Here is a 15,468-nt window from a genome sequence, read left to right on the forward strand (position 1 = left end):
CCAACTTTCATCCAAATCCGTTCAGAACTTTTCCAGATATCTTGTTCACAAACACACGAACACACACACACACACACACGGACGGACACGATCGAATGCGTTACTCCCTGGCGGGAGTAATAAACCTGAAAATCGCAGAGCCAGAACCAGAATTATTTATTTGGTCTGGGAAGCCCATGTGAGGTTTCTTCTTCTTCAGCCTCTCACAACCCTGGGCGAATATGCGATCTTTTGGAAAAAAGTTGGAATTTTGCCAAATCTGTTTTATTCGTTTGTTAATATACCTCAGCCATTGACAAATCTGGAACTAAGTCTTTATAAGTTCATCAAATACTGACACCGCGAATGACATTCGCTGAGCTAAATGTTGATATCTCTTCTGAGGTAAAAAAACAAACAAACAAAAAAAACAGTTTCTATAATGCATTATACATATCTATAATGCATTATACGTATCAAACGATACATTTTATTAAACGGGGAAACCTAATACACACTTTGGTGGTTTTAAAATGACAGAATATGTCTTTATTAGAAAAAAAAAAAGAACATTGAAGACGACGCTGCTAAAAAAAATACACCGCTCTAACGCATAACCACGAGTTTAAACTACATTTACAACAAATATGAAAACTATTTTCATATCACAATGTTAACAACAACAACAACAACATGCATTTTAAGGCCATTTTCCCTGCTAGAGCGGGGGTTAGCCTTGCGGTCCCCATGACAATCTTCTCCATTTTGCCCTGTTTTCTGCATGTCTCCTTGTTAAACCCCTTGCCCGCATTTCTTCTTCCACCATCTTCAGCCAAGTCTTTCTCGGTCTTCCCCGTCCTCTACTTCCTTCCACATTCATTTCCATCACTCTTCTCAACCAGTCACTTTCATCCTTCCTCAACACATGACCAAGCCATCTCAACCTGTTCCTCTTCAGAGCATCCATCACAGGCTCTATTCCCATCACCTTTCGCAATTCATAATTTGTCTTCCTCGCTCTCATATCACAATATTAAATATAGATTATATAGAAGATAATGTTAAAAAAAAAATGAGCCCTATCTTCCAATGGTAAAAAAAATCCTTCAAAAATGTCCTGGATCGGGAATAATATCCTGAGCTTCACCAAAAACGAATCAATTCTTCTTTATCCCAAGGGTAATCATCCCACCAACTTTCATCCAAATCCGTTTAGAACTTTTCCAGATATCTTGTTCACACACACACACACACACACACACACACACACACACACACACACATACACACATACACACACACACACGCACACACACAAACACACACACACACACACACACACACACACACACACACACACACACACACGAGTGAATGCATTACTCCCTGGCGGGAGTAACAATTGCAAACAAGATAAAAGAAAATGTAAAAATAAATATCAAGAACTCAGAAGATAGCATACCTCCCTCCACCAGGTGAACAGTTTACGTTTTGTATCCCAGAATAGACCAGAAAATCACAATACAGAATCACATTTAATAAAAATCATCAGTCCACAACTTTTTGAGTTATCCTGCTTTGTATCGTTTTTGGCCCCATCTCCCAATGGTGAAGAATTAATTAAATTTTTTAATAATTCTCATATCCGAATCCATATTCAGATCTTCACCAAAATCGAATCTATTTGTCGTTGTCAGACACCAAACCTGTCCACCAAGTTTCGTCCAAATCCGTCCACAACTTTTTGAGTTATCCTGCTATGTATCGTTTTTGGCCCTATCTCCCAATGGTGAAGAATCACTTAAAAAATTCTAGAAGCCGGATCCGAATCCGGATCTTCACCAAAATCGAATCATTTCGTCCTTGTCACATACGCTACATCTCTGCCAAATTTCATCCAAATCCACCAACAACTTTTTGAGATATATTGTTCACAAACGGACAGACAGACAGACAGGGATGAAAACATAACCTCCATCCACCTTTGATGGTGGAAGTAAAAATACAAAGATATTTTTCAAATGTCAGAACAACAATAACAAAAAAAAAAGAAGAAAAAACCAGTGACAAATAAGTGATGACCAGCGTCGAATGTATGCAATACACCTCATGTCCTCAAATAACTGCAAACACAGCAAAGACTCACAATACACCATGATACAAGGCCCCAAGAAGTGCACAGTGTGCACAGTAAGTAAGCATGACCAAGCAGCAGCATGAAGTCACTCATTTAATCCATTTAAATATGCCCAATCCCAATCACTCTCTCAACATAATCCTTCCTCCGAGCGAATTTCCCCGTTTCCCTCATGTCCCTCCCTCGCTATCGTCTCCTCTGGTTCAACAGGCCAGATCCCCACACCAGCAGCAGAGTTGAACTTCACAATAAGAACTTCATTTCTCACTGTGTGTTCTGCTATCACCCATCACAACCCCCAGGAGTACCTTTGGCTATGATTTCCTCTCCATTCCCACCCCTTGTTTGCCTGTGTTGCACCATCCTCCAAACAGTGACAACTACATGTACATATATCAACTACATGTACATATATCAACTACATGTACATATATCAACTACATGTACATATATCAACTACATGTACATATATAAACTACATGTACATATATAAACTACATGTACATATATAAACTACATGTACATGTCGAGATTATGCCTTTTATTGTGCCTTATGTAATTGTGGTTTGCATTTAATAATGGATGCTTTGTGAAAAGGATTAAGCTTACTATGTTCCCTCTTGTTTTGAACTATGTTTTATTGTCCAACTGTGCCAAAAAATGTAGAAAGATAGTGAAACTGCTTGCTCTGTTAGACCCCTAGTGAAAACGCGTCTGTCTGTCCTTGACCAAAAGCCAACATGGAAGATAAGTTTTGAGAATGTCACGGTGCTCTTTCTCCCTCCCGCATCTTGCCCTTTGCTCATGCCAAAGAAGATAGGACATTGGTGGGGGTACTGGTCAACGTTTCCCCCATTGTGTATTATACTGCTGAAACTTGCCAAAATTAGCGGAGATTTTTATCACACTCTGCAAGTATATAAGGAAGTTCTTTCTGTAAGGAACTCAGGAGTGTATGTGGCCATGCTGTTCGTCTGTGAATAGTATGACTCTTACACCCTCCACAGCGCTGTGATATTGGTTCATCATTAAATCTTGTTATCTCTTGAACTCAAGGTGTGGAACATGGTTCTGTTCTCGACAGTTTTGGTGTCAGAAGTGGGATCCGACTCTGAGCGATATTTGGGAGGCAGACCCTGTGGGGACTCAGCGGAGAGGCTGGCCAGCACTGATTCGATTAACGTGAGTTTTCATACCGAGGGGTCTTTCCAAATTGAGCTCCGTTCACTCACTCAGGCTGTCTGTCTTCCATTTCGTCGTTCCGTGCTTGGATCACGAACAAATTGGAATCTGGTGTGTAAGTACAGGCCTATTTGGCTCGGGTAACAAGTTGTCTATTGATGAACCAAGAAATGGGGGTCAGTTAGCAAAAAGGGGGGACTTCTTGGTAAAGCCAAGAACTTCCCAGGCAGGGCAGTCTAGAGACAAGATGGAGTTGATGGGGTTGATAGTAACCAGAGAAAGTATTGGCTGCGGACTAACGGAGGGGACCCAAGGAGGATGGCCAGGATAAGTGTTAAGCTAAGTTAAGAAGGGAAAACCCCTTTAGGAAAGCCCTGGCATGGGTGATAAGTCAGACAAGTTAGAAGCGCTATATAAGCATTGACCGCGAGTTAGCGCCGCGGGAGGACCGGATTAGGGAAATATCGGCGCGGTAAACTAAAAGGCAGGATTTTTCGGTGGATGGCCTCGGGGCGCTTCCTTGCGCCTTGTACGCATCACGAGCTGCTTCTTGCAAATGGGGGTCGTGCTGCCGTGCGCTGGGAGCGATCGCCTGGGCGCATGGACGGGAAAATGTTCCGTGCACGTTAATTAAATATCTTAAGGGAGATTAAGGTATGTCGGAGTAATACTCAATCTGAAGTAAACTAGAATGATTTGAGTTCTGGAGACGGAGTGTGTGTATTCGACGCATTCGGGTGGCCGAGTCAGGCGAATAAAGGATTAAAATGAGCCAGGTAAGATGCGGCTGGTTGCACCTTTATAAGGATATGGAAGAATAAGGATAAGAATGGGTAATAGATATTGGTGTTAAGAATACTCCGGCGTGAGTACTGTGTTAAGAGAAGGGTATTACAGATCGGGGGGCGGCCCGATCTTCGACCCGCTGGAGGGACTAGCCCAAGGAAGGTAGGACGATGAGTATTTTAAGTTAAGCTACGCACTGGATGTGTGTATCTGATAACCCCCCCCCCCCCCCCTCAAGGCCTTCTTTGTCCCGTCTCAGGATTTAAGGCATGCACATCCGGTGCAGTTTTTACCCAAAGGAAGGAGTTCTGACAATATGCTATAGGTAGGTCAAGTATTAGCTCTTTCTGGACAAGAGATGAGGTTAGATCTGGAGAAATAAAACAGAGAGGATTATAATGTACGAGGTGTGTGGAATCCAGCTGTGAACACGCGAGCCGAGACATGCAGGCAGGTTGCCGGGGCAACGGAGTAGCTGCCTCGCGGGGAACAGTGAGGTGGGACAGAATCGAGACAGGAATGCGGACCATGCTGTGCACAAGCAGGAGACGCATTCGTGTGTGTGAACAATGCGAGTGATGAGGTAGCTTGAAGTGATGTGTTGGAGTGAGCACATGTATGTTGTGTGCTGAGTGGAAGCAGTGCTGCATTGTCGAGCATGCTTCCAAGGAAGACTTTGGGATGCTAGAGTTGGAAGCGTTTTGTTTTGTATCTCAAGGGAGATATTGGTTATTTCTTATATGTGGAAATAGGAAATGTTTATGTGATTTTTGGAGAAGGATAAATTAAACTGGAATCAGAAAAGCGCAGGTATCAGTTTAGATTTTGAGATGCCATGTGGGACTCAGTCTGCTGGGGAAAATTGGCAGGGAATAATGAGTATGTTATGGAGAACATGTGTAGACAGGGCTTTAAAACAAGTGTTCAATTACATCCCCACATTAACGGCTCTCCAGATGTAGCAAGGGAGAATGGGAGTAAAAGTCAAAAATGATAGGCTGTCAACCGACTGGGTGTTTATTCAACGGCATGGCCGGGGCTTGTATTTGGCCGACTTGGGATGGCAGAATGCGTTGAATGAAGGCAAGAATGACATGTGATGCTGGCGTGTGCCATTTATGGGTGCTGAGTGTACATGATGGTGGAGCGGGTGCGAGGATGCACGCTTGGATTAAAACATGTATTTAATTATCTGAGGATGTGTGCCGAGGTACAGTGTGGATCAATTAATGGAGAGGGCACTTTGACTTTGTACATCCGTGGATTTTGCCATGCGTGTGAAAGCGCAAGTCAATGATAATAATGTCTTGTCCAGCACAATATTTTCGCAACTATGGAATGTGCTCGAATTCCATGTTGGTGCAATGCGAGTGTGATTCCTGCCATGCATGCCGCGAGAGATACATTGTTTGTGATGGGACTGTGGCGAAAGGTTGGATAGCAATGTGTAGAATATAAGATGCGTCGGTACATTTGTGTTGATCGATGCGCCGAAAAAGAAGTTGGAGGCGCGTGATGGAGTTGCAGGTGCGGACCAAAGCGGTGTCCGCGGTGTTTATTGGGGGTCGAAAGTCACTCCCTCAGTGTCTGCAGACTTGTCGTTCGGCAGTGTCGAAAGACAGGTTCGATTGTCGGTCTGTCTGCTTGATTTTCGGGTCTCACTCTGAGTATATGGTGTATACTCTGAGTATATGGTCGTTTTCTGTTTTGTGCTTTAATGGTGGTTGATTTGACTTCCCTGAAAGGGGGACAATAAATATTTGGTGTTAGCTGTTGTCATTTCGGATGTTTGCAGTTGTAATGTGGAGCCAGTCTGTCTGTCCGACTGGGTGTGTCTGACTGCGTCTGCAGATATGGATCAAGGAGGAGCAGTGTCTGCGGTGTCAGTTATGGTGTCGAATGTCATTCACTGTGTCTGCTGACGTGTCGTGTGACTATGGTGACTATGATGGTGTGTCCTGGCAGGAAGAATCGTGGCAGCCTACAGATTTGAATGGAATGGCCTCTGTGAGACCATCCTGTTAGTACGTTGGGGGTTCGTCTGTCTGTCTGTCTGTGAATGGAAACTCAGAAAATTGAACTGGACTTCGACAGAAGGCAGGTGGGTGGTCACCTGCTGTGAATTGTGGTGGAACATTTGTGATGTCCCCTAATACGAGGGGACGAATTGGTTTGTAAATGTGTTGTGCAGGTACTTTCTCTGTAGGTAGCCAAATTCTACCTGGGGTAAGTCAAGGTGGAGGGGAGTTGTCTCTGATGCCTTGTTCCACGGGGCAGTACTATTGTTGTCAAGTCTCATGTAATCTTGGTTAACGTATATCTACGGACAAGAGCTGCACTTTATTTTAGTAAGTGACTGGGAAAGTTTGTTTTAAAAAGTGCCAGTGGAGTTGTTTAGAGTTATGGAGGTCACAGCTCGCTGGAACCTCTTTGTTTATGTTTGGCTGGCTTACACTGGCTAGTGTATGGGAGAAAGGGGGACTGAAAATGCTTTGAATTTGCAGCCTGGCGGACAAGAGCTGTGTTTGGGAAGGTTAGAATCCAGCATTTTGCAGCCCTGAGCAGAGGGGATTGCCCATTGGGCATGTTTAGGATTTAACAGAGTGGTGGAGGTCTGTGGAAATATGAATCCAATGTTTGATGCATACTGTGCCGGTGTGCTCTGAGTTCGAAGGAAGATGATGCGATTATTTCAGATTTATCATAGTTAAGTTTGAGAAAGTTGATTTGAAGTGATTTACATCGGAATGCATCTCATGGAGGACTCCCGCTGTTCAAGGGAGGAAAGGTGTGAAATAGTGACGTCATCCTCGCTGGAAATGTGGTTGGAAATGGCAGGATTGACGCGAGAGTCACAGTGGGTGAAAAAATTGACCAACATGAGAATTAGGTCTATTTCAATAAATAGATCAGGTTATTTTCTTTTTATTATTTGTTTATTGGGCAGCTATTGGGCCAGAGGCTAAAACAGGTGTCTGCAACAGGTGCATGGGATGCTAAGAGAGGTATTAGAGGACATTGGATTGACTTTAAATTGAAATGAGAATTGAACAGGTGGATTAGGAAAATGGGTTTGTTCAAATAATCGTGGCATCTGTGGGATGCAACAATTTTGTGCCAGAATAGTGTATGGGGAACCGTCATCTGGGAAGCGTCGTTAAATGACAGTAGGTTTAAACAGGTATTGAAAGGGTTCGTGCAATGTCATTTTGGGGCACCACTCGACACAAGAGTGGTAGAGAGCTGAAGTGAATTCTGCCAATATGGTGCAATAGGGTGACAACTGAGTTTTATTTGGAAAACTATTTGTTTGCAAACTTGGTTCGTACATAAGCTGGCAAAGAGATTATGCCAGTCTGAGGGAGTTTGTGTCCTTTGGATGGGAGCTGGAGCCTTGTAGGGTTGGGGCTTGTGGCTCGCCATTGTCTGTCTGCCAGTTATGGTGGGCAGAGGGAAGAGGGAGTGATACTGCTCTGGCCTCTTGCTTGGCAGAATTGAGTATTGCTGGGTTTACCCCTGTTCAAAATTGAGCTCTCGAGAGCTGATTAACATTAGGATGCATCTCTCAAGGGACCCCTGGGTGGTCTCGAGAGCTGAGGTGTGAAATATGGTGACATTGTCTTGTGGACACTTTGTGAGTGGCTAGACATGCGCCTGAAAGGGGAAATTGTATTCATAACTCATGTGGGTTGTGTCTGAAGGAAAGGTTTGGGAGGAAGTGTGAAGAAGGTCGTGGAAAGTGCAAAGATGATTGGATTGGAAAGTCGACTCAGATGGATTATTTGTCAATGACAGGTGACTTTGTTAGGAATTGTTGAGGAAGTAGAGGAAAAGGTTGTAAAATGTTAATGGAAAGACAGGAAATAAAGGAAAGTGGTTAGTTATGGACTGTTGTTTTGGTGATAAGAAGGTGATACAAGGGGTTGGCTTGCACTGGGGGAACCAATGAATGTAAAGTTTAAAAACGTTGTGTTAGATTGCTACATGCAGAATGACCCCAATCGAGGAGGTGATTGGGGGCTGGTGAAGATTGGATCACAGCTCTGCAGACCAGGTGAACAGAACTCCACCAGGTATGTGGGAATCACATCAATTGAATTATTGCTCAAAGGGAGGTGATAGAGCAAAATGAAGAAGATTGTCATGGGGACCGCAAGGCTAACCCCCGCTCTTGCAGGGAAATGGCTTTGGGAGGCTAATTGTTGTTGTTTTAGTAGACTCTAGGTTCTAAAACCTAAGGCAAAATGCATAGGAGGGTAAAGTTGGCGATTGCGGATGGAGATTAGCTAGAGAACTTGGAGACGATTTCGTTATTTTTCAGATAATTTTTCCAGTGGATATATACTGGTGTGAAATTCGCGTATCTAGGAAGAAAGGGAAAAAATGTCCAGGTATTGATAGGATAACAGTGAAATTTTGAAGGGGAGAATACCGATTATTTCCATTGACCAAATGGGGGGGAAATGGTTGGTAAATCATGTATTATTAGATGTAGGGAAGATGATTAAAAGGAAGGTATTTTCGGAAATTGGTGAAAGTAAATATGGCATTTGAATTTCCAGACACGACACAGGAAATACGGCTATGAATAAGCCAACCATCTGAGAGATAAGGTAACTAAATGCCAATTGGTGGGACGGGGGGCTAGGAATTTGACCATGGTGTGTGTAAGAAAGTATTTTTCAGGATGGACGATGAAGAAACCGCCGTCGGAAGACCATGATCTTGACCACAGAGGCCGTCGACCTGAATGGGTCCTACAACAAGGCAGATGTGACCGGCGCTTCAGAAGATTGTATTGATTTTTGTGATGACTGTGATACTTGTGTTGAAAATCCCTTGTGGGAACTGGCTGATGCCTGTATTGATGTTTGTGATGACTGTGATACTTGTGTGGTAAACCCCTTGCGTGTACTGGCTAACGCCTCTTATGTATTACAAGCTCACAGCTGTACACCCCCTTCCGACCCAACTATGGATCTGATTGCGACGCTGGGTCTGGCAGTCGAGGGACCCGACATGGATATCCTAGACCCGCAAGCCGACCAGGCGTCCATGGGAGACTTTGACATAAAGGAAGTCCCTCTCTTTGCTTCAAATGTTTTGGATCTCTTTGCTTCAAGTGATTCGGATTTTAACGCTCTGTACCCTGACCAGGAACATGAGACACAAGATACTGACAACATTATGTATTCCCCAGAACAGCAGCACGTGAGAGATCTCATGGGCATGATCATTGATTAACTTCGAAGATCTGCAAGGACCGCATCTGCAAAGGGTGGGGGGAGCAAGTTCCGCAGGGGAGGTTGTTGGCCCCCTGGCGGAGCAGAACCTCATCTGGACCAGAGGCCTTCGTTGTGGATCCGAAACGTTAATAGACTTTCATGTTCTGAGTCTTCATGTTCCAAACACGCACAACATGACACCTTTCAAACATGCATGCAAGGTACTTTATGTGCGTGGCATGCCTTTGGAGGACACACATACAACACTCAATAAAGCCCGATGTGGCCACATATAACACTATACTCTTTTGCTTTGCAAATAAAGCCGATGTGGCCTGGTCTCTGTGATACGTAGTCTCGTAGAGACCAAATGGGGGAATGTCGAGATTATGCCTTTTATTGTGCCTTATGTAATTGTGGTTTGCATTTAATAATGGATGCTTTGTGAAAAGGATTAAGCTTACTATGTTCCCTCTTGTTTTGAACTATGTTTTATTGTCCAACTGTGCCAAAAAATGTAGAAAGATAGTGAAACTGCTTGCTCTGTTAGACCCCTAGTGAAAACGCGTCTGTCTGTCCTTGACCAAAAGCCAACATGGAAGATAAGTTTTGAGAATGTCACGGTGCTCTTTCTCCCTCCCGCATCTTGCCCTTTGCTCATGCCAAAGAAGATAGGACATTGGTGGGGGTACTGGTCAACGTTTCCCCCATTGTGTATTATACTGCTGAAACTTGCCAAAATTAGCGGAGATTTTTATCACACTCTGCAAGTATATAAGGAAGTTCTTTCTGTAAGGAACTCAGGAGTGTATGTGGCCATGCTGTTCGTCTGTGAATAGTATGACTCTTACACCCTCCACAGCGCTGTGATATTGGTTCATCATTAAATCTTGTTATCTCTTGAACTCAAGGTGTGGAACATGGTTCTGTTCTCGACATACATATATAAAATCTATCTATCTATCTATCTATCTATCTATCTATCTATCTATCTATCTATCTATCTATCTCTCTCTCTCTCTCACACACACACACACACACACACACACACACACACACACACACACACACACACACACACACACACACACACACACACATGACCAACAACTACATCAATCAACATGACCACTCTTCCCAACTCTCTCTCTTCCTGAAAATAAGCCTGCAAAAACAAGCTATAACAAAACAGGACTGCGAGCTACAAAACAAGCCTGCGAGTTACAAGAAAACAAGACTGTGAGATACAAGAAAACAAGCCTGTGATGTACAAGAAAACAAGCCTGCGAGACACAAGAAAACAAGACTGTGAGAGACAAGAAAACAAGACTGTGATCTAAAGAAAACAAGCCTGTGATCGACAAGAAAGCAAGCCTGTGACCTACTAGAAAACAAGCATGTGATCAACGAGAAAACAAGACTGTGATCTACAAGAAAACAAGCCTGTGATCTACAAGAAAACAAGCCTGTGATCTACAAGAAAACAAGACTGTGATCAACAAGAAAACAAGCCTGTGATCTACAAGAAAACAAGCATGCGAGATACAATAAAACAAGCCTGCGAGACACAAGAAAACAAGCCTGCGAGACACAAGAAAACAAGCCTGCAAGACACAAGAAAACAAGACTGTGAGAGACAAGAAACAAGACTGTGATCAACAAGAAAACAAGACTGTGATCGACAAGAAAACAGGCCTGTGATCGACAAGAAAACAAGCCTGCGAGACACAAGAAGACAAGCCTGTGATCGACAAGAAAACAAGTCTGCGAGACACAAGAAAACAAGCCTGTGATCTACAAGAAAACAAGCCTGTGATCGACAAGAAAACAAGCCTGTGATCTACAAGAACACAAGCCTGAGAGACACAAGAGGACAAGCCTGTGATCGACAAGAAAACAAGACTGTGATCTACAAGAAAACAAGCCTGCGAGATACAAGAAAACAAGCCTGCGAGATACAAGAAAACAAGCCTGCGAGACACAAGAAAACAAGCCTGTGATCGACAAGAAAGCAAGCCTGTGATCTACAAGAAAACAAGCCTGTGATCTACAAGAAAACAAGCCTGCGAGATACAAGAAAACAAGCCTGTGATCTACAAGAAAACAAGCCTGCGAGACACAAGAAAACAAGACTGTGAGAGACAAGAAAACAAGACTGTGATCTACAAGAAAACAAGCCTGTGATCTACAAGAAAACAAGCCTGTGATCTGCAAGAAAACAAGCCTGTGATCTACAAGAAAACAAGCCTGCGATCAACAAGAAAACAAGACTGTGATCTACAAGAAAACAAGACTGTGATCGACAAGAAAGCAAGCCTGTGATCTGCAAGAAAACAAGCCTGTGATCTACAAGAAAACAAGCCTGCGAGACACAAGAAAACAAGACTGTGAGAGACAAGAAAACAAGACTGTGATCAACAAGAAAACAAGCCTGTGATCGACAAGAAAACAAGCCTGTGATCGACAAGAAAACAAGTCTGCGAGACACAAGAAAACAAGACTGTGATCTACAAGAAAACAAGCCTGTGATCTACAAGAAAACAAGCCTGTGATCGACAAGAAAACAAGCCTGTGATCTACAAGAAAACAAGCCTGAGAGACACAAGAGGACAAGCCTGTGATCGACAAGAAAACAAGACTGTGATCTACAAGAAAACAAGCCTGCGAGATACAAGAAAACAAGCCTGCGAGATACAAGAAAACAAGCCTGCGAGACACAAGAAAACAAGCCTGTGATCGACAAGAAAGCAAGCCTGTGATCTACAAGAAAACAAGCCTGTGATCTACAAGAAAACAAGCCTGCGAGATACAAGAAAACAAGCCTGTGATCTACAAGAAAACAAGCCTGCGAGACACAAGAAAACAAGACTGTGAGCGACAAGAAAACAAGACTGTGATCTACAAGAAAACAAGCCTGTGATCTACAAGAAAACAAGCCTGTGATCTACAAGAAAACAAGCCTGTGATCTACAAGAAAACAAGCCTGCGATCAACAAGAAAACAAGACTGTGATCTACAAGAAAACAAGACTGTGATCGACAAGAAAGCAAGCCTGTGATCTGCAAGAAAACAAGCCTGTGATCTACAAGAAAACAAGCCTGCGAGACACAAGAAAACAAGACTGTGAGAGACAAGAAAACAAGACTGTGATCAACAAGAAAACAAGCCTGTGATCGACAAGAAAACAAGCCTGTGATCGACAAGAAAACAAGTCTGCGAGACACAAGAAAACAAGACTGTGATCTACAAGAAAACAAGCCTGTGATGTACAAGAAAACAAGCCTGTGATGTACAAGAAAACAAGCCTGAGATGTACAAGAAAACAAGCCTGTGATATACAAGAAAACAAGACTGTGACCTACAAGAAAACAAGCCTGTGATATACAAGAAAACAAGACTGTGACCTACAAGAAAACTAGCCTGTGATCTACAAGAAAACTAGCCTGTGATCTACAAGAAAACAAGACTGTGATCTACAAGAAAACAAGCCTGTGATCTACAAGAAAACTAGCCTGTGATCTACAAGAAAACAAGACTGTGACCTACAAGAAAACTAGCCTGTGATCCACAAGAAAACAAGCCTGTGATCTACAAGAAAACAAGCCTGTGATCTACAAGAAACTAGCCTGTGATCTACAAGAAAACAAGACTGTGACCTACAAGAAAACTAGCCTGTGATCCACAAGAAAACAAGCCTGTGATCTACAAGAAAACAAGACTGTGATCTACAAGAAAACTAGCCTGTGATCTACAAGAAAACTAGCCTGTGACAAACAAGAAAACAAGACTGTGATCTACAAGAAAACAAGCCTATGATCTACAAGAAAACAAGCCTATGATCTACAAGAAAACAAGACTGTGATCGACAAGAAAACAAGCCGGTGATCTACAAGAAAACAAGCCTGTGATCTACAAGAACACAAACCTGTGACCTACAAGAAAACAAGACTGTGATCTGCAAGAAAACAAGCCGGTGATCTACAAGAAAACAAGACTGTGATCTGCAAGAAAACGAGCCGGTGATCTACAAGAAAACAAGACTGTGATCTGCAAGAAAACTAGCCTGTGATCTAGAAGAAAACAAGACTGTGACCTACAAGAAAACAAGACTGTGACCTACAAGAAAACAAGACTGTGATCTGCAAGAAAACAAGACTGTGATCGACAAGAAAACAAGCCTGTGATCTCCAAGAAAACTAGCCTGTGATCTAGAAGAAAACAAGACTGTGACCTACAAGAAAACAAGACTGTGACCTACAAGAAAACAAGACTGTGATCTGCAAGAAAACAAGACTGTGATCGACAAGAAAACAAGCCTGTGATCTCCAAGAAAACAAGCCTGTGATCTAGAAGAAAACAAGCCTGTGATCTCCAAGAAAACAAGACTGTGATCGACAAGAAAACAAGCCTGTGATCTCCAAGAAAACAAGACTGTGATCGACAAGAAAACAAGCCTGTGATCTCCAAGAAAACAAGCCTGTGATGTAGAAGAAAACAAGCCTGTGATCTCCAAGAAAACAAGCCTGTGATCTAGAAGAAAACAAGCCTGTGATCTCCAAGAAAACAAGCCTGTGACCGACAAGAAAACAACACTGTGATCTACAAGAAAACAAGCCTGTGATCTACAAGAAAACAAGCCTGTGACCTACAAGAAAACAAGCCGGTGATCTACAAGAAAACAAGCCTGTGATCTACAAGAAAACAAGCCTGTGGTCCACAACAAAACAAGCCTGTGATCCACAACAAAACAAGCCTGTGATCCACAACAAAACAAGCCTGTGATCCACAACAAAACAAGCCTGTGATCCACAACAAAACAAGCCTGTGATCTCCAAGAAAACAAGCCTGTGATGTAGAAGAAAACAAGCCTGTGATCTCCAAGAAAACAAGCCTGTGATCTAGAAGAAAACAAGCCTGTGATCTCCAAGAAAACAAGCCTGTGACCGACAAGAAAACAACACTGTGATCTACAAGAAAACAAGCCTGTGATCTACAAGAAAACAAGCCTGTGACCTACAAGAAAACAAGCCGGTGATCTACAAGAAAACAAGCCTGTGATCTACAAGAAAACAAGCCGGTGATCTACAAGAAAACAAGACTGTGATCTACAAGAAAACAAGCCTGTGATCTCCAAGAAAACAAGCCGGTGATCTACAAGAAAACAAGCCTGTGATCTACAAGAAAACAAGCCGGTGATCTACAAGAAAACAAGACTGTGATCTACAAGAAAACAAGCCTGTGGTCCACAACAAAACAAGCCTGTGATCCACAACAAAACAAGCCTGTGATCCACAACAAAACAAGCCTGTGGTCCACAACAAAACAAGCCTGTGATCCACAACAAAACAAGCCTGTGATCCACAACAAAACAAGCCTGTGATCCACAACAAAACAAGCCTGTGGTCCACAACAAAACAAGCCTGTGATCCACAACAAAACAAGCCTGTGATCCACAACAAAACAAGCCTGTGATCCACAACAAAACAAGCCTGTGATCTACAACAAAACAAGAAATATATTCGCTGCATGCCTATAAATCGCGCTCCTCGTTCTCTTCTAACTTTATTGGTTGAGCAGCGCTGTAGACGGTCAACAACACTCCCGGGTATTAAGTGAACAACATATTGGCTGTGTGGTAATTAATCGCATTAATTAACAGGCACCGGTCCAGTGAGCAGGTTAATAGAAATGGCCCAGTACATTAACAACATCTGTGGTGGCGGAAACTTTAAACAAGTGCTCACGTCTGCAACAAACCAATGCATGTCGTACATTTTAACCACAAGTGTAGTGGTTTCATATAAGTGCGACGCACACGGATCTGTCCAAATGCACATGCATGTGTTCACGAATGGTGGGAAGGAACCAAAAAAGAAGTTTTTCATCTGACTATCAGCACAGCACGTGTGATTGGGTGAATGATGAGCTGTGGCCGGAGTGCTTATGAGAGAATAAATGAAACCATAACACACCTGGGGTGGGTCTCCTATGAACAGGTGTTTCATTCATGCAGCTTGGGTGCGATATTTTTATACATCGATCTACGACTCATGGGAAGAGCCATGTTATTTATCACGTGAACCCTAATGGAAGAGACTGAGATGCATTACAAGGGCATAAAAAGAGAAGGTAAAAACAAAACAACAGTAGATGGGATTG

At 42.9% G+C, this 15,468-nt stretch overlaps 1 protein-coding gene across 2 annotated transcripts in view; it reads right to left on the reverse strand.

Moving 5' to 3' along the window:
• Nucleotides 1-15,468, reverse strand: part of LOC137420551 (attractin-like protein 1) — a gene marked incomplete at its 5' end in the record, with an annotated part of 219,432 nt that overhangs the window by 67,013 nt on the left and 136,951 nt on the right. The window contains 1 exon segment of one of the 2 annotated variants that reach the window (XM_078772552.1): nt 1,076-1,210. Within the exon segment in view, the coding sequence (XP_078628678.1) occupies nt 1,178-1,210 (33 nt within the window). 2 annotated transcript variants of the gene reach the window in all.

This window comes from Myxine glutinosa, chromosome 2 (genome assembly GCF_964187855.1).
Source record: "Myxine glutinosa chromosome 2, kmMyxGlut1.1, whole genome shotgun sequence".
NCBI classification, from domain to species: domain Eukaryota; kingdom Metazoa; phylum Chordata; class Myxini; order Myxiniformes; family Myxinidae; genus Myxine; species Myxine glutinosa.